This window comes from Heliangelus exortis, chromosome 5, assembly GCF_036169615.1.
Source record: "Heliangelus exortis chromosome 5, bHelExo1.hap1, whole genome shotgun sequence".
In the NCBI taxonomy this organism is placed as follows: domain Eukaryota; kingdom Metazoa; phylum Chordata; class Aves; order Apodiformes; family Trochilidae; genus Heliangelus; species Heliangelus exortis.
This window is the reverse complement of record NC_092426.1, coordinates 4715986-4742404: the sequence shown is the minus strand read 5'-3', so window position 1 is coordinate 4742404 and position 26419 is coordinate 4715986. Positions and strand designations below refer to the sequence as shown.

The 26419-nt window shown below is 41.7% G+C and overlaps 2 protein-coding genes across 4 annotated transcripts in view; both read right to left on the bottom strand.

Annotated features, from left to right (window-relative positions):
- Positions 1 to 26419, bottom strand: part of AP5M1 (adaptor related protein complex 5 subunit mu 1) — a 117387-nt gene that overhangs the window by 37715 nt on the left and 53253 nt on the right. The window lies entirely within an intron of this gene.
- On the bottom strand, positions 5633 to 24889 carry NAA30 (N-alpha-acetyltransferase 30, NatC catalytic subunit). 2 transcript variants are annotated; one of them, XM_071745244.1, is made up of 5 exons: positions 24761 to 24889; positions 23425 to 24414; positions 16101 to 16224; positions 14158 to 14213; positions 5633 to 5977 (listed from the first exon to the last, which is right to left on the bottom strand). In XM_071745244.1, the coding sequence occupies exons 2-5, from the start codon at positions 24409 to 24411 to the stop codon at positions 5840 to 5842; spliced, it is 1305 nt and encodes a 434-aa protein (XP_071601345.1). In that variant the 5' UTR covers positions 24412 to 24414; positions 24761 to 24889; the 3' UTR covers positions 5633 to 5839. The 2 variants fall into 2 exon arrangements, with proteins under 2 accessions (XP_071601345.1, XP_071601346.1); XM_071745245.1 differs by lacking the exons at positions 14158 to 14213; positions 16101 to 16224.

Genomic DNA, 26419 nt, shown 5'->3' with positions numbered 1-26419 from the left:
TAGAGGTCTTCTCCAACCAGGACAGCTCTGGGATTCTGTAAAGATGTTCAGTGAAGGAAGGAGAGAAACAACTGTACTTCAGGAGTGGATCCTATCAAATCTGGTCCTAGTAAGGTGCAAGAATTGATCATCATTTAATGGAGCACATTTTAGAAAAATCCAAGATGAAAAAACACTTTAGTTTGTAACCCTCATCTCTCTGACTGTGCAGGACCCCTAGCATGACAGGAAAATCCCATGAAAATCCAGTTTATCCCCGGGGCAGCTTTCCTGGCACCACAGCAGAGCTGGGGAATATTACTGAACAAAAGCACCACTTGTCCTACAGAGCCCCAGATCCAAAGTCTACAAATCAAGAGCCTTTTCAGCCTCTAATGCCTGCAAAGATGCAAAACAGCCCCTCAGAGGTGGCCAGGTCCCTGCTCTGTGGTACCATCCCTCTGGGAGCCTGGCTCAGACAAAAAGTCCATCCAGTCCAGTCTCCCACCTCCAGCAGTGGCCATAAAATGGGAATACAGGAACAGCTGCCACAAGATGTATGGGGAAAAGGAAGGATGGGACAAGTATACACAGAGAGTGACACTTTGGCCAGTGGTTCCTCACCTCTTAAGAGTTTTTTTCAGCTCTGGAAGCTTCCTTGTCTACTTAGGACTTCTCTACAGAGCCCTCTTTACAATTATTTGTTCAGCCTCTCCTGGAATCCCCAGACACTGCAGACATCCACAAGGTCCTGTGAAGAGGGCTTATTGGACTGACCTGGCCTGTGGAGGACATGAAGTTCAGAAGATAATACTTCATCTATTAAATTTCACTCCTTTTTACCTCACCCTTGAACCTTACAATGAAGAGCAATGATCAACAGCACTCACAGTCTCATTCTCTTCACAGGGAGCTGACAACAACAGGAGAAAAGCCTCAGCTCCTTTACTAAAAAACTTCCTGTGGACCTACTGCATGAGTTGCAGCTCAGGATCCCTCTGAAAAACATATTAAAAGAAATCAGATTTTTTTTTCAAGTGTGCATTGGTAGGCAACACATCAAATGCTTGTTCCCAAAAATATTACCTAACCTGTCTTGTAGAGTGTGGACTGTAAAAAAATACTTCTTGCAATTTCACATTAAACAAATGCCAGGACTTTCCAAATCTATTGTACCCATGCACAGTAACTAAATATGCCAGGGCTATAAATACATTGCTGTGCAAGATGAGGAAAAATAATTTAACCTTTATTTTGTGAAGAATTCCTGTGCTCAGCCCTGGGGAGGCCACAGCTTGAGTCCTGTGTCCAGTTCTGGGCCCCTCAGCTCAGGAAGGAGATTGAGGTGCTGGAGCAGGTCCAGAGAAGAGCAAGGAGGCTGGGAAGGGATCCAGCACAAGTCCTGTGAGGAAGGGCTGAGGGAGCTGGGGGTGTTGAGGCTGGAGAAGAGGAGGCTCAGGGGAGACCTCATCACTCTCTCCAACTCCCTGAAAGGAGGTTGGAGCCAGGGGGGGGTTGGGCTCTTTTCCCAGGCAACTCTCAGCAAGACAAGAGGGCACAAGAGGTCTCAAGTTGTGCCAGGGGAGGTTTAGGTTGGACATTAGAAAGAATTTCTTTCTGGAGAGGGTGATCAGGCATTGGAATGGGCTGCCCAGGGAAGGGGTGGATTCTCCATCCCTGGAGCTATTTCAAAAGAGCCTGGATGTGGCACTCAGTGCCATGGGCTGGGAACTGCAGTGGGAGTGGATCAAGGGTTGGACTTGATGAGCTCTGAGGTCCCTTCCAACCCAGCCAGTTCTAGGATTCTATGAATTCAATACCTGGAAGAACTGGGGGAATAAAAAAGCATCATCAAGGCTGCTGGTCACTGGTTGACGACCAGGTAAATAGTTACATGAGACACTCAGCACCCAATTCCTGAAGCTGGAAAGAAACTCCCATTCCCATAACAATTCCTACTACAGGGACAAATAGGAAGAAGGATAAAGAGTGGTAAAATGTCTGGGAATCCTTAATTCATATTAATTCTAGTAACCAGATAGCCTCGCTGGAAAGATCAGAAAAGAAGGTGGGAAAAACAAAAGACTCAGAGCTCCTGGCAGGTGACCTAAACTTTCTAGCAGAAGTTAGTTACAACTCAGCCATCTGCAGACCTCTGAACAAACACAGAGCCAGGCAGGCACTGTAACACTTGCTGGTCAAAGTTTTAGGAGCCTAAATGTAACTGTAGAGGGACCAAAGCACAAAGGATTTGCAGAATCCCTGGGCTCTGCTGTACACTTTGGAGAGTTCTCAGGTTTGCAAGGGCTGCAAGCAGTTCCCAACCCTTGCTTATTACAACTGAAATAATAAAAAAACCAACAACAACCCAGCCTTTATCTCCCTGGAAAGTCCAGAATGACTGCATTAAGTCCTAACTTAATAGAGAAGAAAAAAGCATCCATTTTAGCTCAGCTCTGCAACTGAAGCTGATATAAATGTTACTGAAGATGCTTCTGACATGGGCATGGAAATGAAAACCAAGTAGAGACAAACAATTATGTTGCAAGAAAAATTTCCACCATTTCTCTCTCTCAAAAAATAACTCTGGGTATATATTTTGAAGACAAAGCAAAATAATCATTAGGACATCTCCATTCAAAAGGAAATAGATAAACAACTTAACCATTTATTTGACTGCATTGTATTTAGACAGCTTGTACATTTCATAACCCCACTGTTTTTGTTCTCATCAAAAAGGAGGAAGGGACAGAAGAAAATAATCCACTCAAAACAGCAGTCCAGTATTTTGAGATACACTTGATATTTTCATAGATGTCCACCTGATACCTGACCTCCAATATAGGTTGCAAATGTTCATACAAGACCTGAATTTCTTTTAACAACAGCACTCAGTTTTAGCAGTGTCTTGCAGTGCCCTGAAAAATAGTTTGTGATGTACTATGCAACACCAACTGGAGTCTGCCTGCTCTTCTGGAAGGTGATAAACCTGATCATTTCTTGAAAAAAAAAACCAAACAAAAACAAGATAATGCAAACATCCATACCAACATGTCAGCCAATAGCAACATTTGGGCAAATTTAAACATAAAAAAAAAAGTGAACAATTCCTTTAGTTAAGATTTGTCAATGCAAAAGGTAAGGGGGGAGAGGACTGCATTTCAGCAACAGGCATGAGAAATAACCAACGTTTCATTGCTAGATTTCTTTTGAAAACCTGTTCTCATCTCTTTGCAAATTCAGAACTTCCCACTTGATATTCAAATCCCAAGCAACACAGAGAACAAAATCTATTTCCTTTAATACAAACCAATGCATACAGCTTCAGCATCTTCTGTAGTGACCTGTGTGTTACACAGCAGCAATATCAGAACCTTTCTGGCAATGTGCTCTTCTCAAGAGAACCTTGCACCCCTTTTTTGCACAGTTATTTCCAAAATGTGCACGGCAACAATGACTTCTTACAACAAACAAAGAGAATTGTACTTGAGGTTTGCTCAGAAGTGATGTTTTTTTGGCAGTGCCTTTGTGATCTCTGCTAACTTCTAGGTCGGCTTTTGAAACTGAAGACACCCACAGCTTAAATACTAACCAATAAAAAACTTGCCTGTCTGGCTTTGCAGTTTTTAAACATCAGCAGACACACAGGGCAGCCTGGTTTGTGATTCAAGTCTGACAGCTGTTTACAAGGTACCAAACCTCCCTGATCTGCCTCCTTAGTCTGAGCAAGCCAGAGCAGTCACTACATCCCGGACCACGGGAACATGGGTGAGGAAAGTCTGTTTCGACTGATTTTACCAACATTGAAGCCTTAATTTGAAAGGAAAACTCCTGAAAAGCTGCCCAGAAAAACTGGGAAACCTGAGGGATGAGGGTAATATGAAGAAAAGGTTCAGGCATGTCACAAGGCAGTAGTAGCAACACCCAGGATTTACGCTGAACTCCAACGCGCCCGACAGACTCGGGCACGATTTTAATGTGAGTTTTCTTTTACTGAGGGGAACAAACTCCCTCAAAAGCACAAATGGTGACTATAAGCAGAAAACTCAGAAGGGCCAATTTCCATTAAAAATCTTTATTTTTCAAATACAACTCATAATTGGTACATGGTAAGAAATGCCCATCACCATGTGCGAATGGTCTGTGCAAAATAAGGCTTTCCTTTAAATCCAGTTTTCCTGCACAGGGCTCTTTTCCAAATGTTACTGGAGGTAGGGGGTTTGTTGGTTTTGTTTTTAAATGTACAGTAATTAGCAAAAAAAAAAAAAAAAAAAAAAAAAAAAAGAATAGACCCATGACTCAAATCAAACCCTAAAAAAAAAAAAAGTGTAGTAAGGCAAATCCGAACAGTTCACTCAGCTACAGGAGAGCAGATTCACTGAGAGTTTGTCCTTTTCACAGATAAAGTAGGTGCTTCCACAAGTCAAATAATACCTTTTTTTTTGTTGTTGTCAAAATGAAAAAAAAGCTGACTGATTCAGAGAACTGGGCTATATAATCACACTGAATGAGAAAGCCTAGACACTGTGATTCCTGGAAAAATTGATGGGTATTGATAAAACCTATGTGAGACCAATTAAAGAAAGGGGGAAAAAAAAAAGAAAAAAGAAAAACAGAGAAAGAGCAAATGTGAGAAAGAGAAAGGAAGAAAGAGAAGTCCTTCCCCGCTGCTTTGATTTTGGAGGGGAAAAAATTCCCCCAATAATTTTGCTCATGGAAGTTTAGAGAAAATGAGAGCAGCTAAAAATGGATACAATACACCTTGAAATTTATTTCCAAGACCAAGAACCAAAGATTGATGCATTTTAGAACACTGAAGCAAAGCAATCTGAAAAAAAAAAAAAATTAAAAAAAAAATTGTTCCAACTATCTTAAAATAGCTGTTTTTCAGAGCTTCTAGCAATAATTTTGATTAAATAAAATCATACCAATTTACATTAATTTTCTATATCTTCTTTTAAAAGTCCCTCACTCTTTTAATGAAAAAGTGCATCCAAAACCAGCAGAGATTTACTGGTGACATCAGGTTCTCTTTTAGCAGCTACTCAAGGTTTTCAAAATAGCTTACACTTCTTGCTATAAGAAGGGCCTTCCAAGCCCTCGTTTGGGAGAAGTATCCAAATGATGAAAATCTGAAATAATTTATTATCAAATCCAGAATTTAAATAAAAAAGCAGAAATTTTCTTGCAAAGACGATTGAAGAAAGTAAAAAGAATAAAAGCATGCACTCCAAACTTAGAGGTGAAGACAAATATACTTATCTATACAGGCACTGGCAGACGCAATTTAATTGTTACTGTTACTCATTGTAACACACACCCCACCCTACAATACATTTTTTCATTCACTAATCACTGAGGTACCAATATTTAAGAATGGAAAATTCAATATTGAAAAATAAAACCTAAAATTGAAGCCTTTTTCCAGAAAACTATGGCAATTTTTTTTTTGTATGAAATGTTAGTATACTTATAGAATTTTACAATCTACGTTGGCTTTTTTTTTGTTTGTGGTTTTTTTTTGTCTCTTGGGAACCAAAAGTCACGTTCCACGTTCACTGTGGATGTCAGACAGTCAGTAGACTTGCAAATGAATGAACATTTCTTGGCTATCAACTGGCACATCTTGCTTGGTACCAAAAAGAACTCCAAGTTTGGAAGGATTGGTTTTAATTCTGAACAAATGCGCCATGCCAAAGTGCAACGAGTGTGTGAGACACGCAATGGGACACTGACAGAAAGAGCTGCATGGGAATTACTCGAGTCCACCTGCAAAGCAATTTTGTACAAATTGCATTGCATGCAAAAGGACAACTCTGCCTTGGTTGGGATGTCAAGTTGCTTGGGGTGATGGTTTCTCCTAACGCAGCCATAGTTTGAGACGCAGTGCATCGACTCCGTTTAAATAGTATCTGAACAGCCTCTTGTCTCGCACAAACCCAAGGTTTTCATAAAGTTTCAAAGCAGACTTATTTGTGATTTCTGTTTCCAAGACGACCTTCAAGGAAAAAAAACAAAAACATAAACATTAGAAATTGTTTCATTGCAAGTTTCAGAAGTTTCGTTTAAAGGCGCGCTCGCTACCAAGGAGTAGAATTAATTTCTTCTTGTTCTGACTTATTCAAGCAACACCTCTCCTTTCCCACATTAAAAAAAAAAAAATAGTAAATCAACAACAGCAATTATAAACAACGTTCACCCACATCAAGACTTTATTCCTTTGCTGTATATAGTATTTCAACTCATTATCTAGTAGCTGGGGTAGAAAACAGATGAAAAATAAACAGCCCCACTTCTCAACACACACACACAGACACACACAGACACAGACACACACAGACACACACAGACACACACAGACACACACAGACACACACAGACACACACAGACACACAGACACACACAGACACACAGACACACACAGACACACAGACACACACACACCTCCTCCCCTCTGAAAAAACCCCAACAAATCACAACAACACCACAAAATACCACAACCCCAAACAAACCCAATCCAACCTACTAACCAGGTTAGGGGCCAAAACATACTTTGAATTTTGTATGAACTTGGCACGTGAAGCTGGGATTAGTCATTTACTATCTTTGACCTCTAATTCAACAGATTTAGACCCAGAGAGAAGTTTCAGCATTCTACACCTGGCTGTCAGATCCAATGCTTGCAACGAGTATTTGTGCTCAAGCCAAGCAGCCACAACTCAAAGAGGACACATCATGAAGAAAGAGCAACTTTCTCCCTTGGTGTTGACAAAATTCCAGTTGCTGGATGACCTGTCACAAATACCTCAAAACAAACCCTAATGTAAAACCTGCCCAACTGAGCCAGGACCCAAACTTGTCCCAGGAGTTTCAAGTACAGACAAACCCAGGTTAAATGCAAACTATGTCCTCCTTAAGAGTTTTTCCCTTTTTTTCCTCAAATGCACCCAGCAGAGCTCTGGCATACCAGGTGAGCTGTGCATCCACTCCAATTGGCAACAATTTGTTTTTATAGATTATAGATTATAGACTACAGATTATAGAATCTATAGATTTATAGATTATAGATTTTTATAGATTATAGATTTTATAGATCCTGCTATGAAGGACATCTCCTGGGTGCACAAGAACACACACACTGACCTCATAAGCTGACTACACTACATACAGCCCCATGACAATGTACATTCATTCACATATTAAACAAGAGCTGATGGACACTGTAGAAAAGATCATATAATGAATCATAGAATCATAGAATGGGCTGGGTTGGAAGGGACCTCAGAGCTCATCAAGTCCAACCCTTGATCCACTCCCACTGCAGTTCCCAGCCCATGGCACTGAGTGCCACATCCAGGCTCTTTTGAAATATCTCCAGGGATGGAGAATCCACCCCTTCCCTGGGCAGCCCATTCCAATGGCTGATCACCCTCTCCAGCAAGAAATTCTTTCTAATGTCCAACCTAAACCTCCCCAGGCACAACTTGAGACCTCTTGTGCCCTCTTGTCTTGCTGAGAGTTGCCTGGGAAAAGAGCCCAACCCCCCCCTGGCTCCAACCTCCTTTCAGGGAGTTGGAGAGAGTGATGAGGTCTCCCCTGAGCCTCCTCTTCTCCAGCCTCAACACCCCCAGCTCCCTCAGCCCTTCCTCACAGGACTTGTGCTGGATCCCTTCACAGCCTCCTTGCTCTTCTCTGGACCTGCTCCAGCACCTCAATCTCCTTCCTGAGCTGAGGGGCCCAGAACTGGACACAGGACTCAAGCTGTGGCCTCCCCAGGGCTGAGCACAGGGGCAGAATCCCTTCCCTGGACCTGCTGGCCACGCTGTTCCTGATCCAGGCCAGGATGCCATTGGCCTTCTTGGCTACCTGGGCACACTGCTGGCTCATGAAAATACAGCCTAAGCAATTTCTCCAGCAAACCAGTGATTGCTGCTGGTGCTAAGTCCACTGAGAGCTATTTCTAAGCCACCATTTGATAACCTCTCTGTGTAGTTTGAGCTACATACAGAAAACTCCCTTTGTTCAAAACGAGTCACCTACCCCACCTGAAACCCCAGGACTCCCTAACTCCCCCAATAAAAAGCAGGAAAACCAGTTAACAACCCCTTAACCCCTTAAAACCAGGAACAAAGTATTACTCTGTATTTGTAGAGCAATTTAAATCAATCTACTTTAGGGACTTGGTGGCCCCACTGCCTCCAGGCTGTCCAAGAGCCCTCACTGAGCTTGTGGCTGAGCTACTTCAAAAAGGAACCTGGTAAGAAACCTTTTATTTTTTCTCTCCATCAGGTTTGTTTTCTACAGTCTAAGGATTGGCTAAGCCAATGGAAAAAAGGCAGGCAGCCAGCAATCTGAGTGGTCACCTTCAGTTAGATTTAAAAATCCATTTAATTTATATATTTCACCATTACTGGAGTTTCCAGTCCCTGTAACTACATTCCAACAGGTAATTCCTCCTCACTGCTTCTCAGTTTAACAATGCTGAAAGAATAGTAAACCTGGATCTAATAACCCAGTGAACAACTTAAGACTCAGAAGTTTGCTTTCTCTAAAGGAACTAAGAGTCACTTATTAAAATATTAACAGTCAGAGTTCTTAAATTACAGCAGGACACTGTTGTACCTGCACACATCAGACAAACTAATTAATTCTTAGTCTTATGGCAAAGAATTGGAGATTGAATTTCTGTAGCTGGCACCTTACAGAATACCCCACCAAGCTGAGTACTTTTAGCATACTTAACCCATTAAGATGGAGCATTTATAACAAATTATGGAAGCACTTTAGTATTCTTGAAGAGTGCTATTTTCTACACAATTGTGCACATTGTACAACTTCTTAAATTAAAACAAAGCCTTACACTAGAAAGGAAATGAGACCCACATAAATCCAAGCTACAGGTGACTATTAATTCAAAGTTTAGCAAGCTGGCAGAGTGATATAACAAGTCTTGTATTCAGCTTCAAGCTCACACACCTTGCAAAGCTAAGACTTCCAACCCTGCAGATCACTGAATTTAAGGGAGTGGTTAAATGTTGAAATTCAGGTTTGTTGGAATCCTGAGTGAATGCTCATCCAGAAAGCAAATGCAAGAGATTTGCTCTGCTATTTCTAAGGAACACAAGACACAATAAAAAAAAATAATGTCCCAATTTCACCAGACTGTGTTGATCTCAAAGGGCTAAAGATACATTTCTATTATCTGAAAAGGAAACCTAGCCAGATTTTATCAAAATTTCATTAGCTTTATTTTTGTGAAGGATTCAAGTCTTCCTTGTGTGAGATTTTTAATCAAGCTCCAAACCTTCAATCATTACATTTACTTCAGCTCTCACAGGGTCTGTTTTGTTGTACACAGATGCCTGTTAAATCCACTAATAACACAAGCACATCCCCCCTGGAGACCAGCAAAGGTCTGCTTGAATTTAACAGCATTTTCAGCACAAGTTACAACATTCTGAAGGCTGTTACTCTCTCTAATGTCTTCAATTTTGTGACTCTAACATTTTACACCAACTCCTCAATTTTATCTGGATTTAGAAGTAAGAAATCTTCTGAGAGAAGAATGCCATCCTAAAATTTATTCCTAAACTGAGGATAAATGGAGAGGCCAAGCTTCTTTCTTTCTTCAGTTCAAACTCTGAATGAACTCAAGTTTAGAAACTAAGTCATAGAATAAATACAGCCAAATCAAACAAAAAAGTGAAGGAAGTGCCTTCTTAGCACTGACAGAAGAGAATGCTCTTCTTACTTGTCTGACATATCATCAGACTCAAGTTATGGGTGCTTGTCAGTTGATGATCAGTCCTTGATCAGTTTAATCACCTCAACTTTTAAAGAAAGGCAACACCCAAAATGTAACATCATAATAGTGATTTGTGGGTTAAAAAAAAGCTAAAAATCTCAGTTTCATAAATTGAAATAGGATTATATAATGACATGCATTTCATTTTTACAAGTGTGGTAGTGAAATAAAGTGACACACCAACAGCTGGGGTTAAAAAAACCAAACCAAAACAACAAAACACTTTAAATCACCCTGAAGTTTCAATAGAAATTCTCCTGAAAAGTTCAAACTCCTTCTCATGTTCTACATTTTACTTAAAAAAGCTCTTACAAGCCCCACTTACTAGAGTCTCATTTTGATCAGTTACTAGTTACATGGTAAATTATTTCAGCAATACAAAGTGAATGAATCATATGCAGATTACTTAGTGATTTGATACAGATGGAAAACCTCAATATGAATGAACTCCTCCTCCCTTCTAATTATGATCATGGGATGTAACAGTTCCACATGAAGGTCTTAAGCAGTACAATTTTTGAGACTGTCAGTAAAATCTGAGCAAATGTACAAAAAAACACCCAGATGCTCAACTTGCTGAGGTTAGCATGTACTTTCCTTTTTACACTGGAAAAATACTATCTTCAAAACTTTGGAGATAGTGAAAAAACTATTTTTCTTCATCTGATTTATTTCCATAGTTTCAATTTTCATTGCAACCAGCCCACTTATTCTGAATTTTTGTGACCTCTTGGAAAATCAGGCCATCACCATCTTGAAAAGCTTCAATTTGCTACCCCAAATATTAGAATATTATAAATCATTAACATCAAACGTCCAAGAAAAACAGCAAGGTAAAATAAAAACCAAAGATCCCTCAAAACATGCCACTGAGTACTTTCTTCAGGCTTCAAGGTTATTTTCTAGTTCTACCACCCACCCCCAACATCAAACCACTTCTGGTTTTATTCTAACACCAGCCCCAGTCAGCTTCATGGCCATCTCCTCCTCTCCATGCAGATTAACCTCAGCCAATTCACTTCTTTATTTATTCACCCCAAAGCTTCCTCAAGCTGGGAAACAACCCCTGGGTGGAAGGATACTGCCTCTCAGTTTTGAGGCACAGTAGATAGAATAAACCACTTTTTAGGCAGGTGAGTGAGCACAGAAACTTTCACTTTATGTCTGGTTGGATATGCCTGGCTTAGTTTATTCTCATTAAAGTATCTCAGGAAAAAAAAAAAAAGTCCAAAGTATGCTGCATCATTTTAGTAATTAAGAAATGGCAGCACATCAGTAGTGATTTTTCAATATTTTCATCTCTGGTGCTGTATAAATACTTTCTTTTTCAGGACTCAGTGTTGATACTTCAAAAGTCCAATCTACAATACTTTGAAAAGTAATACACTGAACAAAGCACTTACAAGACAAAGCACTTATATGGAACAAGTTACTAGAATTAATTACATTTACTGCATCTATTTTATAATTATATTGAAAGGATGAGTTTCCAAGCTGCCTTTGGAAAAATTTCAGGACACTCACAGCTGCATATTCACGTTTTAATCCTGTTCCAAGCAAGTTTCAGAAAATAGCATTTTTAAAAATTGCAGTTCATTCTGCATCGTGCAAGAGCATTTTTTTTAAAATTTATTTTTTCCATCATGCTTCTGATTTTACTAAGGGATATAGAAAAATATTTTAAGACCAGAAGAGATGATTAAACTATTTACACCCCACATGAAGACAAATTACTGTGATGCACTGCTTCATGTTTGATCAGCTCTAGGCAGACAGAAACCATTCTCCCAACAACTGCTGTAAAAACTGGTAAGGGTACATGCCTTGGCTCTTTTGGGCACAACTTTTAATGGGAGAAGAGTTAAATTTTTCAAATTCTGGTTGTGACTGGAAACTCTGCAATCTACCAGTGCAGCAAGTCAGCAATCTGCTCTCCTTGCTCTTCATGTTGCCTGGGCACAGTAATCTCCTGTTTCAAAATCCTGTGCCAAAGCAAGACTTGGCTGATGCAAAAGCCCCCAAGAAGTAGGGCATAATTAGTTCAAAATCCTCATCCCACAGTCGTGGTTACCCAGTTTCCAAACTGGAACTGAAACATGCCTGCACCTGTCCAGCCCACACTTCAAGGAGCTGGAACTGGAGCACATTGGATTAAAGAGGGATAGCAAGAGACTCCAGAAAAATGCCCTCTGCTCTTGGTACAAAGCATTTACACAGCAGCATGGATGAAAATCTGTGACTAGAACTTAATGAAGTCTCCCTGCAAGGCCAGCCTATCACCTTTATTTCATTTTTACAAAGATAAATGAAAAGTAAAGAAGGGCTCGTGGACTATTATTACAGCAGTAAAAAAAAAAAAAAAAAGACAGAGATCACTATGTGTTTACCCATTAGATAGTCCAATTCAAAAGTGAAGTTACATGAACAGTAGTAAATACACTCATAAATCATAGGGTAAGTATTGCAACTCTGGTAGCTTGAGCAGAAATAGCCAATTCTACCTCTAACAACAGCTGGCAACTCATTTCACTTCTCTGCATCTCAATTCTCCAGCTGGGATGTGAGGAGTATGATAACATCCCTCAACTCTTTTTCAATTTTTACAAAATCTTGAACACTCTGGCCATGACAAATGAATTCAATAATGTAGTAGAAAGCAATGAAAAAAACAAACCCAAACCAGAACAAACCCTTTTCTTGATTATCTCAATGTAGCAAGCAGTAAAACAGCAAAGCACATGATGAAAACACAGAATTTAAAGAAATGCAGAACTATCAGAATGCACCATGCTGCATGACTACAAGGTAAAGTACAGAGGGGAAGGGAAGGAGGGAAGGAGGGAAGGAGGGAAGGAGGGAAGGAGGGAAGGAGGGAAGGAGGGAAGGAGGGAAGGAGGGAAGGAGGGAGGGAAGGAGGGAAGGAAGGAAGGAAGGAGGGAAGGAAGGAGGGAAGGAGGGAAGGAGGGAAGGAAGGAAGGAAGGAAGGAAGGAAGGAAGGAAGGAAGGAAGGAAGGAAGGAAGGAAGGAAGGAAGGAAGGAAGGAAGGAAGGAAGGAAGGAAGGAAGGAAGGAAGGAAGGAAGGAAGGAAGGAAGGAAGGAAGGAAGGAAGGAAGGAAGGAAGGAAGGAAGGAAGGAAGGAAGGAAGGAAGGAAGGAAGGAAGGAAGGAAGGAAGGAAGGAAGGAAGGAAGGAAGGAAGGAAGGAAGGAAGGAAGGAAGGAAGGAAGGAAGGAAGGAAGGAAGGAAGGAAGGAAGGAAGGAAGGAAGGAAGGAAGGAAGGAAGGAAGGAAGGAAGGAAGGAAGGAAGGAAGGAAGGAAGGAAGGAAGGAAGGAAGGAAGGAAGGAAGGAAGGAAGGAAGGAAGGAAGGAAGGAAGGAAGGAAAAAAGACACGAGAATGAAACTGAAGGGGAGAATAAATATCTCAAATGAAGTCAGAACATAAGCAAGAATGCTGCAAGATGTGTAACACACATGGAAAAAAAAAATAAACAGAGTCCTGCAACACAAATTGTAGTTTTGCATAAGAAACTTCACCACACCAAGCAGGACAATCGAGGGAGCAGTTGGAACAGAGAGATCAAAGGATCATTAACTCCAGCACACTGAAATGACACAGTGTTAGCATATCAGGAACAAACTAACAAGTGCATTGTGCCAAGCAAGATGAAACTTAAAGGGACAGATAACCAGATTAAGGAGAAGGGATGTAGGGTAGGGCTCCTCTCAAGTTGAACAGGGCACATAAAGATATTTAGTTGCTTTATGTAGGCATATTAAAAAAAAAAAAATAGAGACTGTAATCTAGCAAATGGAAAGACTGGTAAAACATAGGTCAGAGAAAGTTTGACAGTGAGTCAGTCACTTTCCTTCCAAGTTTTTGTTGCCATGCTAAATCATGAGTTCTGTCAGAGAAGGTGATGCAGCTTTGCACTAATGGAGCAGCCTGGTGACTTGCTGTGATAAAACCATAGCCTGCAACTCTACAGCACACACTGTGCCACTATCTGTGCATTCTGGAAGTATAGAAATATTACATAAGCATGCAAGTGAGACTGGTCAGCAGCACCCTGATCTGGAGTCTTTGATGGAAAATATTCCTGTGTAAAACAAAGCCTGAAATATTGAACTTCAGCCCTCAGGACAAATTCAGAAAATCCTTCTCCTATTTCTTCCATACATTTTTCTGGGGTTAGTTTTCCTTTTATTATAAAAGGGATAGCTTCTTACCAACTCATTCCCAACCTAAACCAACCCCAAACCAAAACAAAAAAAGCCCCAAAAAGCCCTGTAGAAGAAAAACCTGTGAAATGAATCTGTACATAGGAGAATGCAAGCCATTTACATTATGAAAGTTTTTGATTATAAAATCTTACCTCATCACAATCTCCTTCAACCATAGCATAAATAGCTTTCTTAACCAAGTTTGTACCTGAAATACAGATTTTAGTAAGTGTCAGAGTTGCAGTGCAAAAGATGCTGGTTTATATATGACTAAAGTGTGCTACCTATGTGACATGACACCTGGGGAAAGCAGGAAGGAAGAAAAAAAAGCAGCAAGAAGTTGTGGTCAAGTTGCAGCCTCAAGTTTGAACATTAAAGAAAGAAGAAAAAAAAAATCTGTAAAGTTATCCAGAGACTCAGCTTGAGCACAAGATTCTTCTAACACAAGGATATTAGAAACAGGCTTCCATGTTTAACATAGTGTTACATATAGTCTTCCAAGATGTGATTCATTCCTTTTTGTTGCATTTAGAGACAAAATCTGCTGGCAAAATCCTGGAAGGACATTCATCTTCCAAGGGAATTTGCTCTTACTAAAACAAATACTTCTGTTACTAACAGAACTTATGAAACCACTTTTCTTGTGGCTCACTCTCATTTGGGTTTGCTAGTATCTAATAATATGGCTGAAGCCCATCCCTTCCCCTCAGTCAAATAATAATTTAATTCTTTATTGTTATTTTTCATCTACTTCACAACAGTTCTACAAATGTAATATCCCTACCTGTCTGTAGAATTGGGGTGAAATTGAAAGTTGATTTCAAAGTTATTAGTGGAAAAAACTGCTGTTCAATGAAATTGCATAAATCTCACTTCCATAAGAGCTAAGGAAAAGGAAAAAAACACCCCAAGGAATCTAGAGAATGTTTTAAAGTATGCTCAAAACTTTAATCAATTAAGATTTTCATTGAATGTACAACAAAACTGTACTACATTTGAAACAAATCTTGAGATTAACAGCACACTTTGAGAAACAGCAAGGTGGCAAGTGTAGGAAAAATTCAACATACACAGTGCTCAAGGAAGCAAGGCATTAAATATAAATTCTATTTTTATAATTCCAAAATAATGAACTGACTAAAGCAAGAGAAAAATCTTGCAGAGATCTTAGTAATAACAGCATTAATTCTCGTTTACTTATAAATCTAAGCACCTGCAATTAAGTTATAGCAGGCTTCTTCATGACCCAGCTAAAAAGTAATGGAGAGAGAGTGATTTCTCAGAATCCTCTTCCCTGTGTTCCACTACAGAAACCAGCAATGGTTTCAGAATTGTGCTGGAAAAGAAAAAAAATCTGCACGTGCTTGGAATAGTCATAGTAATAAGCAGTGCTGATGCCTATGTTTTAAGTTAAAAATGTTACAAAATATAATTAGACAATAACCAGTGAAAAAAAAAAAATTCAATTCCATAAGATCTTTAATTAAGCCAACTAGGATAACTGGTAGAAGAATGAAAATCCCTTCATCAGGGCAAAACTGATCAAAGATGGAGGGCAAACTCCCTGCCAAGAGTGATTGCTTTTATCACATCACTCCCCAACCAAACAGATTTCTGTTTCAGTAATTCCAATAGCAGCACACAACTACTTTTCTTCCCTTATTAATACAACAATGAGCTACATACATTCTCCCCAATGGGCAATATATACATAATTGATAAGGCAAAGCCAGGGGATAAATTCACTGAAAAAAAGAGAGACTGAACTCAACACAGAAATACAGTGCTGAGGGCACACATGAAAACACAAAGCAATTCCCACTGTTGTTACTTAACAATAGCAGAGGCAAGGGGCTGCTGACTGCCTTTCTTTTTAGCTTTATTGAAACCCATTTGTAAATCTCAAAGAGCATTCCAGGTTATTTTAACAAAAAATTTAAAAGCCACTTGGGGAGCTTGTGCGGCCGAGTAAGGCGAGGAGGACAGAACAACCACCACATTTAGTAAGTGTAGCTCTGCTTAAATCTTTTACCACTACAGGCTTTAAGTGAGAAATAACAAAAAAAAGCTATAATAAAAAAAAGGCTATTCTTACCAATTCCTTTTCTTCTGTATTTGGAATCCACTGCTAACATGGCTATATAACCTCTGCGGAACATCTTTTTGTGCATATCCAGCTTGCAGACGATGGCACCTACACACTCCTCACCTACCATGGCCTTAAAGACAAACATACATGTATGCATTCTCAGTTTGTGATCTCCAGTGCTACCAAAAAGTAGTAAACCAGTTCATTTTAATTGAAACAGCCACATAAAATTTGTTTGCATAAAGCGATTAAAAAAAAAAAAACCACCTAAGCAAATTTTAAAAAGATTTCCAGAAGGATAAATAAGGTTAAAGGATTCTTATTTCTTTATTACATTCAAATAAAGTTACAGGCAATTAACAACCAATAAACTGTCCTGGAGAGAACCACAGTATTATTCCATGAAGTCTACAGGCAAGAACACATGTGATGGAAAAGGGGAAAGGGGCAGGGAGAAAAAGACCAGGTTAAAGCATAAATCACCCTTTCACATGGGCTGTCACAGAGGAAATAAAACTCCACTCCTCTTCTATAGTGATCTGAATTTTTATGTACAAAGATTGTGGTAGATAACATGCTTAATTTTTGTCTGGTTTTAATGTCAAGGCCACAATGGATCAGAGAAAAAACTTGCTGCATTTAATCATCAGAAATTGCCATTTTCAGTCATATGACACCCAAAGAATAAACAGGGAAAAAAAAAAAAAAAAAGCTCAAAGTTAATTTCACCCATGTTAACTGTTCAGATATTTCATTTGTTAAGAGTTACACACTGCCAGTTAATCCCAACCATACTGTCACAAGAAGTGTGGTCAAGATGTAGTTACTTTGAAACAGCAAGAAAAAAAAAGCCAAAAAGAACCAAACTCTTCCCAAAATACTTATCAAGTCACTAGCACAACCACTATGTTCATGAAAACTTTACCATCAAATATATCAGAGAAAAAGAAAAATTAAGTTAAATGTTAACTGAAGGATTAGGCAGGATGAGAGATCAATGACATTACAACCTGCAGCAGTAGAACTGAATAATGCTGCAGAGTGGGACAGCATCCAGGGGGAGAATGAAGCACTGTTCATTGAGGAAAGATTGACAGAGATAAAGAAGAAACTTGTATTTGTAAATATGGGTGTATAAGGGGATCCACAGATCCTGACAGAGCTGTATCTGCAAGGGGGAAGTAGCCTTCAGCTCAAGTGCAGCCAAACTAAACAGGGATGAGAGCACATGATTGGCACAAGCATGTGCTGGCACAAGAGCTTCTGCTAATCCAAATTTACAGCAGCACAAACACATCAAATGAAAAGACTTGCCAGGTCTCAGGGCAGCCCACCTGTGAACCCAGAGCAGGCTTCTCCAAAGTTTATGGGATATATTCTACAGCCTCCTTATCCTTTTTTGTAGGATAAGGCTCTACAGACACAAGATCCATTCGTGGTGCAGACCCAAAGGTTGGGTTTTCTTGTCCCAAGAAGGAAAATGTCTTTTAGGATCTCGACCTGAACAGTGGGTTAACTCTGTCAGCTGTCAACCAGGAGCTGTACCAAAGGTGAAATGAAGCAGCTCAAAAAGTATCAGCTGCAGTTCCAAAGCTCTGTGATACAGCCTGCTCTTAACTGCAGTTCTAATAAAGTTTAAGCTCACCAGGCAAATACACTTATTGCTAAGTTTTTACTGGGGAGGAAAACTCTTTTTTTATTTTTAGCACTATCCAAGATGAACAGCCCAGAATAATCTAAACAAGTGGGTTTTAAAACAAAACAAAAAATGTAGCATGAACTAAACGGTCTGAAATATACAGTATACAGTCTGAAAGCAGCCTTTCATTTGTTCTAAACCAGTTTATTCCTTAAAAAAAATATATAATAATAATAAGAAGAGAAGGTGTAGTTATACTAAAACTGTGCATGCAAAGTGTCAGCTCAAGGCAAGTTTTGTATCTTGGCTTAGACCTGAGAAAACCAGGGAGTTAAATAAAGAGTATCATCAGACAGACTGCTCATAGCATTGCTATAATTATGCAGAGTACCTAGATGTAATCTTATACCTCACTAAAAAAAAAAAAAAAAAAAAAAGCAGACCACAAACTAGCACGTTATGGCTACGCTTTGCCCTGAAGTGAACACGTGCAAATTGTTGATCCTTAACAGTCATGTGGAGAAGTTTTAAGTTATATTTTTTACACACTTGAAGAGAATTGACATTCTAGACATTGCATGCCTGTGTTCTTTCTTGTTTAGGGTACTTTTCAGAAAAGCTGTGCTCATTAATCATGTATTTAAAATGCTAAATGAATAGCAAGGAATTTTGTTTCGGTGATCAAAGAAGCAAATACCCACTGGTTTTACCACTGTTGTCAGAGAAATGAATAAAGTATGACTTTGTTACTAGTTCCCCAAACACTTTTATCTATTTTTCCATCTTTAGGCAGGTAAGGCTGCCAGTTAATCTATGTCTGTTGCACTTCCACAGGCAGAGCTGCATTTCCACCTCAATTTCAGGTTTTTTGTTGCCTTTCCTCTCTTTTCTCCTTCTTTCCAACCTTATCTAAAACTGGAAATGAACCTAAAAAGCAATGTTAAATTTTGTAGTTTAATTCCCTGGAGAAGGTTAAACTGTGTAAATTTAAAAGAAGAACAGACTGAAATAGGGAGTGTGGAGAGGAAAGAGAAAAAGTAATTCCCACACAACACCATCTATAAAAAGACAATCATGGGCCAATTTTTCTTTTCAGTTATCTGAGTGTGCTTCTAAATACAAGTTTCTGCAAACAGGACTCAGTCCAAGTTACCAGTCAGTATTACAAACTCCACAGAGTACCATATGATTTACTTCAATCCTAAGTCATTAGCAGGATTAACATACATGAATTCAAATCCAGTATTTGCATCACCTTTGTTCTTATGAATAAGTTTAAATGTTTAAAACCAACTAGATTTTTATCTCTTTGTATAGAAACCATGTATTACTAGAAGATTTAGCACAGAAATGCCTGTAAATCAGCAAGGACATTGCTTTTCACAAAATTAAACAATTGCCATTAATTTCATTAGCAAAGATGGCATTAGATCTGCCAGACAGGCAGGCTGTGAGTGTCATACCCAGATCCTGTGACATTTGTTCCCATTTATAGAAGATTAAAACAACCAGCTAGCCCCTGAAAGGGAAACATTTTGTGATTCAAATGCAGTAGAACCTGTGCTACTGCACCACAGCCTCCCTTCTGCACATGGACCTGAAAACCACCCCCAAGTATCACAGAAACAGCTTCCTATGAATCCTTGGGCTTGCACTCAGTGATCATGTTACTGAGTGCCATTAGAGGATGCATTTAGGCTAAATGGTTTTAACCTAAAGTCTGGCACTTCAGCCCAAGCTCTTTCTGACACTGGGCAAATCACTAAGTCACTCTGTTTCCACTCTATGAAACTGGACAAGAGTAATTCCCTCCTGTGCCAGGGCACTGCCAGAATAACTCCATGAGCTGTTGTTATGTGCTCAGGTGCTGGAATGACTCCATTTTCACAAAGCCTCTGAGAAGGAGAAGTAGCACAGCAAACCTGAAACCACCACCATTCCTGGAATACAGAAAGTTTGCAAGTTGGAAATGGACAAATTTTCTTTCTACTTCTGCCATGAGGCTAGGAAGATTTCCCAGGAAGTTTCCTAACTTCCCTGCTTCCTAAGTTTTCTGCAACTGAACAACAGGGGTGGTGTCTTATAAGTTTTAATTTCAACATGGAGTATGCTTAGACTCTTGAATAAAATCCAATTTGAAAAAAAAAAAAGCATTGCTATAAAACAAGTCCTTAACTGCAGTCATTTAGGATTTACAACACATCTAAAACCACTTACATGGAATTAATAGGTTATTTTTAAACTTGTGAATGTTTAAATTATAAATGCTGCTATAGCTAGTAGCAAAGTTAAGAACCCAATAAAAGCACAGATTTTCCAGATTTTTCTTAAAAGGCAGCTGAGCAATGGGTACTGTGAATTACAGGAGAGGTTACAACACTCTGCCAGAACTTTGCTTTTATTATGTCCTGTCTTATCCAAACTTTGGCACAGAGCAAGGTTTCCTAAGCTCACCTCTCCCACGCTGAAGTATTTTGAAAACTGTTTTCTCATCTATTTAATGTATCAGTTCTAAATGGAAGGTTTAGAGCTTGAACACTGCTAAGACAAGAAGCTGCAAAAGCACCCAAAAAGGAAGCTACAACTTTGAAGATTCATTTATAATCTGGATGGGGAAAAAGCTGCAGCCATGCTTAAAAATGCTTCATGTGAAACAAAACTACTCCTTTCCTCTGATATTTTTTGACAGGAGAGTGGTTAGCACAGGTCATTTGGAGAGAAATTGGGATGACAGAACTCCTGGGAACTGATAAAAAACAGGCATTGACACAGACAGTGTGAAATGCTCTTCTGAAGACAGGCAACAACTAAGTTTAAGCAGCTGCAGTTGATGGAGGAGAAGGTTATTACCTTGCAACAGCTCAGTCAGATCATGCTGCAGTGTAACACCTCAGAACTGATCACCAAATATTCCCAACTTGCCACCCTTAAAGACAGGAAGAGTTACACAGCCAAATTTGGTACCAAAATGAAGAGGTTCTGAAGATTTCTGCAGTGTCTCCAGGTGCTTTGAGTGTAGAATCTGAATTTCTTGGAGTCTACAGCTAGGAAGGGGTTTGATACAGAGCAAAACCATGGTAGTGAGTAGTTGGGACTGGTCCTCCCATGCCTTCCCCCAGCTGTGCATTCACCTCTTCCCACCAACACCAGTGCCTGCGACGTTGTACTTTGTACTGTGAGTATGTCTGGAGCCCTAAAACACCAGAAATCACCCCAAAACATATACACACAGACATTTATAAATATGTGGTGGTGGTGGGATGACCACCTGGGCTTCCCAAATCAGAGAAACACCAGGGATGGGAAAAGCCATAAGGAGGTAGCTGAACAGTAAGGGAAAAAGCAAGGAGATGGATAGCAAAATGATGGTGTTTAAGAGAGTTTAAGGAACAAATATTAGCAAAGGGCAATTGCTGATCACTTCCAGAAAATACACATCCCACCTTCAAATTTAAATGGTCTTAGCACTTTCCCCTCACATGCTGAGAAAGGGGAAGGAGCCAGTGCAATGAAGACAGGGGGATATCCAATGAAAGCTTTAAAAAATGGAGATGATGAAATTCAGTGAAGGAACTGATTGAGCCCCTACAGATTATTTTTTTCCATAAAATCAAATTTCTCTCTAGCCCCTCTTCCCAGGACCAATCAAAACAAAACCTGAAACCAGAAGGGAGTGAAGCCACAAGGCAGTAGTGACAAATGATTCTGAGACATCAGGCACCATCCTGACACTGTTTTAGCTAATTGGAATATGCTGTCCCTGACTGAAGAGAAATATTTTAAAGAGACTTAGACAGAAGTAGTTCAGGAATCCATTAACAGCAGGAACAAATTAAATTTTATAGAACATAAAGTCTTCAAGACAACCCCTAGAAAACAAGCCTTAAAAATAGTAAAACCAGTCACAAAAAAACCCCTCAAATTTAACTTAATATACAGTATGAGCTTCAAATTATTAATAAAAATTTGCTAACAGCTTTAGACAATCATAGCCATATATTCTTCTCTACAGTTTTATGTACTTTATGATTTTCTACCCTTCAAAAAAAAAGGGCAAATACACAGCAAAGTTTTGTTGATTGTTCAAGGTTATTTAAAAAAGAAGCTGTTGCTACAAAATAAGCTTAAGATGCTTTCTTTTCCTTTAAATGCACTTGTGAAAAATAAATGTTAGAAATCATCTGGTTTAGTGCTCTGTCAAACAACTTGGCATTGCTCTTTTCATCACTGATTTCTCAAGTTAGTCCCTGGCAAGATAAAAATAAAGATTCAAAGCCTAAACAAATACATTATCCATCAGTATCCAGTGTTACCTTGGCACTACCAGTGATCCACTTGATGCTGACAGTATGGACACTTGTAATTCCCAAGCATTTCTTTTCAGTGTGGGGTAAATCAGCTCAGTCCTTGAAAAATACCATTCTGCTCTGCTCAGCATCCTTATAATGGCAAACATGACTTTGCATCAAACCATGCCTCCAAATATTTTCTATTTCAGTCCAGAAGGTAATGCTCAACTTCTTCTAATCCTACTGTATTCCCTCTTCAGGGTTTTAAGAGGCACAGTTCTGAAAATCTGCCTCTAAATCACATTAATCCCACTATAAATTATACCAGACCCTAAACCAAGAACATGCAGGAAGTATAAGGCCAGATGGATTCCATTACCCTCACCTCCTGTACTCAGATCCTACAGAAATCTTCAAGATACTCCTAAATTGAAGGGCTCTGCCTAAATCATTACCTTTCAAAGAGGTGCCCAGCCTTGATTAAAACATCAGGAGGGAATAATTCATCATTTACCTTAGCAAGGAGGTGCCATACACTCCCCTAAGTGTTCTGCTTTGCAGATCTGAGCTTTCTTATGAGTAAATCAAACCCAGCTAAGCTGCCACTGTGCACGTCTCCCCCTCAGGCCAACTTCCACTCAGTTCCATGTAACTGTGGATGGATTAGCATCCTAAAAACATACTTTTCAACTGAGACACAAGTATTTCTATAAGAAGTGCTAAGACAGGCTGACAGCTAAGGCAGTCAGGCTTTTCAGCAGTGAGGTAGGAAGAACAGAAAGTTGAACACACTGTTACTACAGCAATCTTGAGAATTTCTGCACGCTGCCTACAGACACCACCACACCTGTAAGAAGCAAGGCAGTTGTACTTGTCTTTTTCAAAGCTGGCAGATCAAAAAGGTTACTTTTAACAGTGTCTCTCCACCTATCATTTAGCATTTACATGCTAGCCCTGCTGAAGTCTCTTCTAAAACTCTTGTGTAAGAATTACTAAGCACTCAGAAGAAACCAGCAGGCTAAGTACTTTCATTTTTAAAGACAAACCTAGGAACTGAGACAGAATGATAAAATGAGCTACTAAAGGTCACAAAAGTCAATGTCAAAACCAAGATTAGAAGCCTTGGATTCCTGGATCCTAGCCCTGTGTTCACACCCTTTCCCCACCGTTTAAAACACCTATTCATGAATGTAGGAACTTCAGTCCTGTGCTTTACATACACACATTGCAGGTCACCAGGGGACTTCATTAGTAAGACAGATACTTCCAAAAAAAGCCTGGCCTCATCCACAAAAAGATTATTAGGAGAATTTCCACCAGTGTCAACCCTTTCATTCTCTCCTCCCCAGCCCCAAACCAACTCCCAATTCCTGCCCCTCCCTGCCCCCCCTCGGGCACTTACCAAAAAGCAAAGTTGTGGCCAGTTGTGGATAAAATACCTATATGTGTAAATGGAGTAGGGTTCAGACAGATCTTTGGTGATCAGTCTCATGATATCGGGCATCTGCAGCTCTGACTCATATCGGACGTATCGTATCGTTAGGTCCTCCTCGGGCTGAGAGTCCGTTCCCGAGCCTTTCAAACTGCAAGCTGCTGCTAAGGACCCGGAGAGTAGCAGCAGAGACTCCTCCTCCTCCTCCCTCTGCCCTCCTTCATCCCCCTCCTCCTGCTCTTCCTCCTCCAAGCCAGTCCCTCCTGCCAGTCCATTGCCGCCTGCAGTCTTAGCAGCAGCTGAAGTTGTGGCAGCAAGCAGGCTGCTGTCCCCTGTTGCTGCTGCTGCTCCTGCTGCTGGGGGAGAAGGAGGAGGAGAGGGTGCAGTCCTTCCCTGGGAAGGGAGGTGGTTGGTAAGGGGGGATGAGCACGGTGTTGTGGTCGGGGGCGACGACTGCTGCTGCTGCTGTTGTTGCTGTTGCTGCTGTCCGGAGCCCATTGTTTTACTGGCTCGCTTGTTCTCCAACCCCTCGGGGGCTGCCCCTGCCTCCGAGCTGAGGATTTTGCTCTTGAGGGAGGCCCGCAGGTGCCGCAGCTCGGGGCTGATGAGGCCGTTGAGCTGGTGGTTGTGGTGCGGGGGATGGTGGTGGTGGTGGTGGAGGCGGTGCTGCTGCTGCTGTGCCCCCCCCTTGCCGCCGTCGCTGCCTCCTCCTCCTCCTCCTCCTCCTCCTCGCTGCTGCCGATCCCGGCCGCCCGCGGGTCCCTCCTCTTCCTCCTCCTCTTCGGCCTCCTCATCCTGGGCCCCGGTGCAGGAGGCGGCGGCGGCAGCGGCAGCAGAGGAGGTGGAAGAGGAGGAGGAAGCAGCTCCCCCTCCTCCTCCTCCTCCTCCGGGGAAGGGGGAGAGCGTGTCCCCCTGCGGGGAGAGGACGCTGCTAGGCCCCGGCGGTACCTCGGCCATATCCTACGGGAGAGACCGACACAAACCCACCGAGGAGGAGGGCGTCAGACCAGACGGGGACGAAGGGTTTGGGAAGGAGTCGAGGGGGGGAGAGCGGAACCGGCGCTCTCACAGGGCCGCCGCCGAGTGTGTGTGTGAGGGGAGAGGGGGGGGGGGGGGGGGGGGGGGGGGGGGGCGCGAACAAAGGCAGAGACGGTGCCCGGGCCCCGCCTCACCGCCCCGCCGCCGCCTCTTCCTGCTGTCCCGCTCCCCCCACCGTGGTTGCCGGGGCCTTTCCCCGGTCCCTTGAGGACCCCCCGGGCCGCCACTCTCCGCCACCGCGGCCTCCCCGCCCGCCGCCGCCACTCACCCCCGCGTCTCCTCAGCGCCGCGGCTCCCACTCGCCGCTCATCCAGCGGCCGCCAAGCGCGGCCGCCGCTGCCGTAACCCGCCGCCAACTTTCCTGTCAGCTTTTACGACACCTCCTCCCTTGGCGGCGCGCCATAGCGACGGCGGGGAGGGGCGGGGCGGCGCCGCCGTAGAGTTCGGCCGGGACGAAGCGGGGAAAAGCCGGGACCGGGACCTTCAGCACCGGGTTCGGGGGCTCTAACCGCCCCGTAAGGTCCTGTTCGCCTTCGCTGAGCAACCCGGGGGGCTCGGGACACCCGCTGGCGGCAATGGTGGGGGAGTCGCGGCCCGCCCTGAGAGGCCGGAGGAGGTTCGGGCCTTTGGGCCTGAGGCGCTGCCGCTTCGTCTGTGAATCCTGAGGCGCCTTTGCCCTCAAAACATCTCCTGTGGCTGCCTCTCCTCCCTTCACTCACCCCCCCCAGGCCATGCTCGTGTTTGTGCTGTGTTTTGTTTGTTCGGCCTAAACCCGACGGGGCCCAAGCGCTGCCCTCAAGGCCGCGAGTTGAGGGCCAGGCAGGAGCCCGGTGCTGGTGACCCTCGGGTGCTGCTCTCTGCCTGGGTTAGGGATGTCATTCCTCGTCTGGATCGGCGAAATCAGCCCTTGGACTGCCTTGTGGAAACTCTGCAAAGCTGAAAGAAATCTCAAAACGGTTTCCAGCGCTGTTCTGTGTGAAATAAATCCCCAGTTTTCAGAACGTGGTGCTGGAGCTCACAGCAGCAAACGAGTCCTTCAGGTGTGAGGCTTCTGTTAAAACACAGCCCCTAAAAATGAAGGGAAACAGGGGGATTTTCCTTCTGCCACGTGAAAGCTTTGCAGGGCTGTTGGGAAGATGTGCTTCTTTTCATTTGTTACAGTTATTTTTCAAGGAGGTGACAGGCCTGGACTTAAAAGGAAAATCCAGCTACTCTTCTACATGTCCTGACAGGGCTCTTTAATGAGGAAGAAAATAGACTGTTGGGGTGACAGTTTATGAATCACTGAGTTCTGAAATAGAGCAGGCAAAGAGTACCTGTTTGAAAGGGAATGAGTTGTGGGGCTTTTATTCAAAGTAATTTATGATGGAAATACCTAATTTTTGAGAATTAAATGAGTCTCTGTATCCTTCTAGATTTATTTCTTTTCCAAGACTCCAGCCAGCTGGACTGAAGCATTTTATCTCTATTCATGTGAATTTTTAGCCACTTTTCTCTGCTCTACAAAGGTGTTCACATACATCATTTTCTTCAAGGATCTACTGTGGTTTTTTTAGATGTATTTTCAGGCACCAAAAGACATTTGTGGGCCTGAGCTGGAGCTGAACTGCTCTGGCACATTGGCAGTGCTGTGAAGTTCACTGTCCTTGGGTACTTTAAGCAGAAAAAGCAAACAAATGCCAGTGTAGGGATGGCCCAAATTCTGTTGTCATTTGCTGCCTTGCCACAATGTGATTGGGAGTGTCTGAGCTACATGTTAGGGTGATGTTTGTGTTGAGAAGATGATCCCAGCACCAGCAAACTATGCCTGAGAGGGTAAAAATCATCTGAGTTATGAAAACCTGCAATGAGGTTACAGTGTACTGTGGAAAAAAAGCCTCCAGCACACTGGTAACATTCTGTTCCCACTTCCATAGCTGCTGAAGCC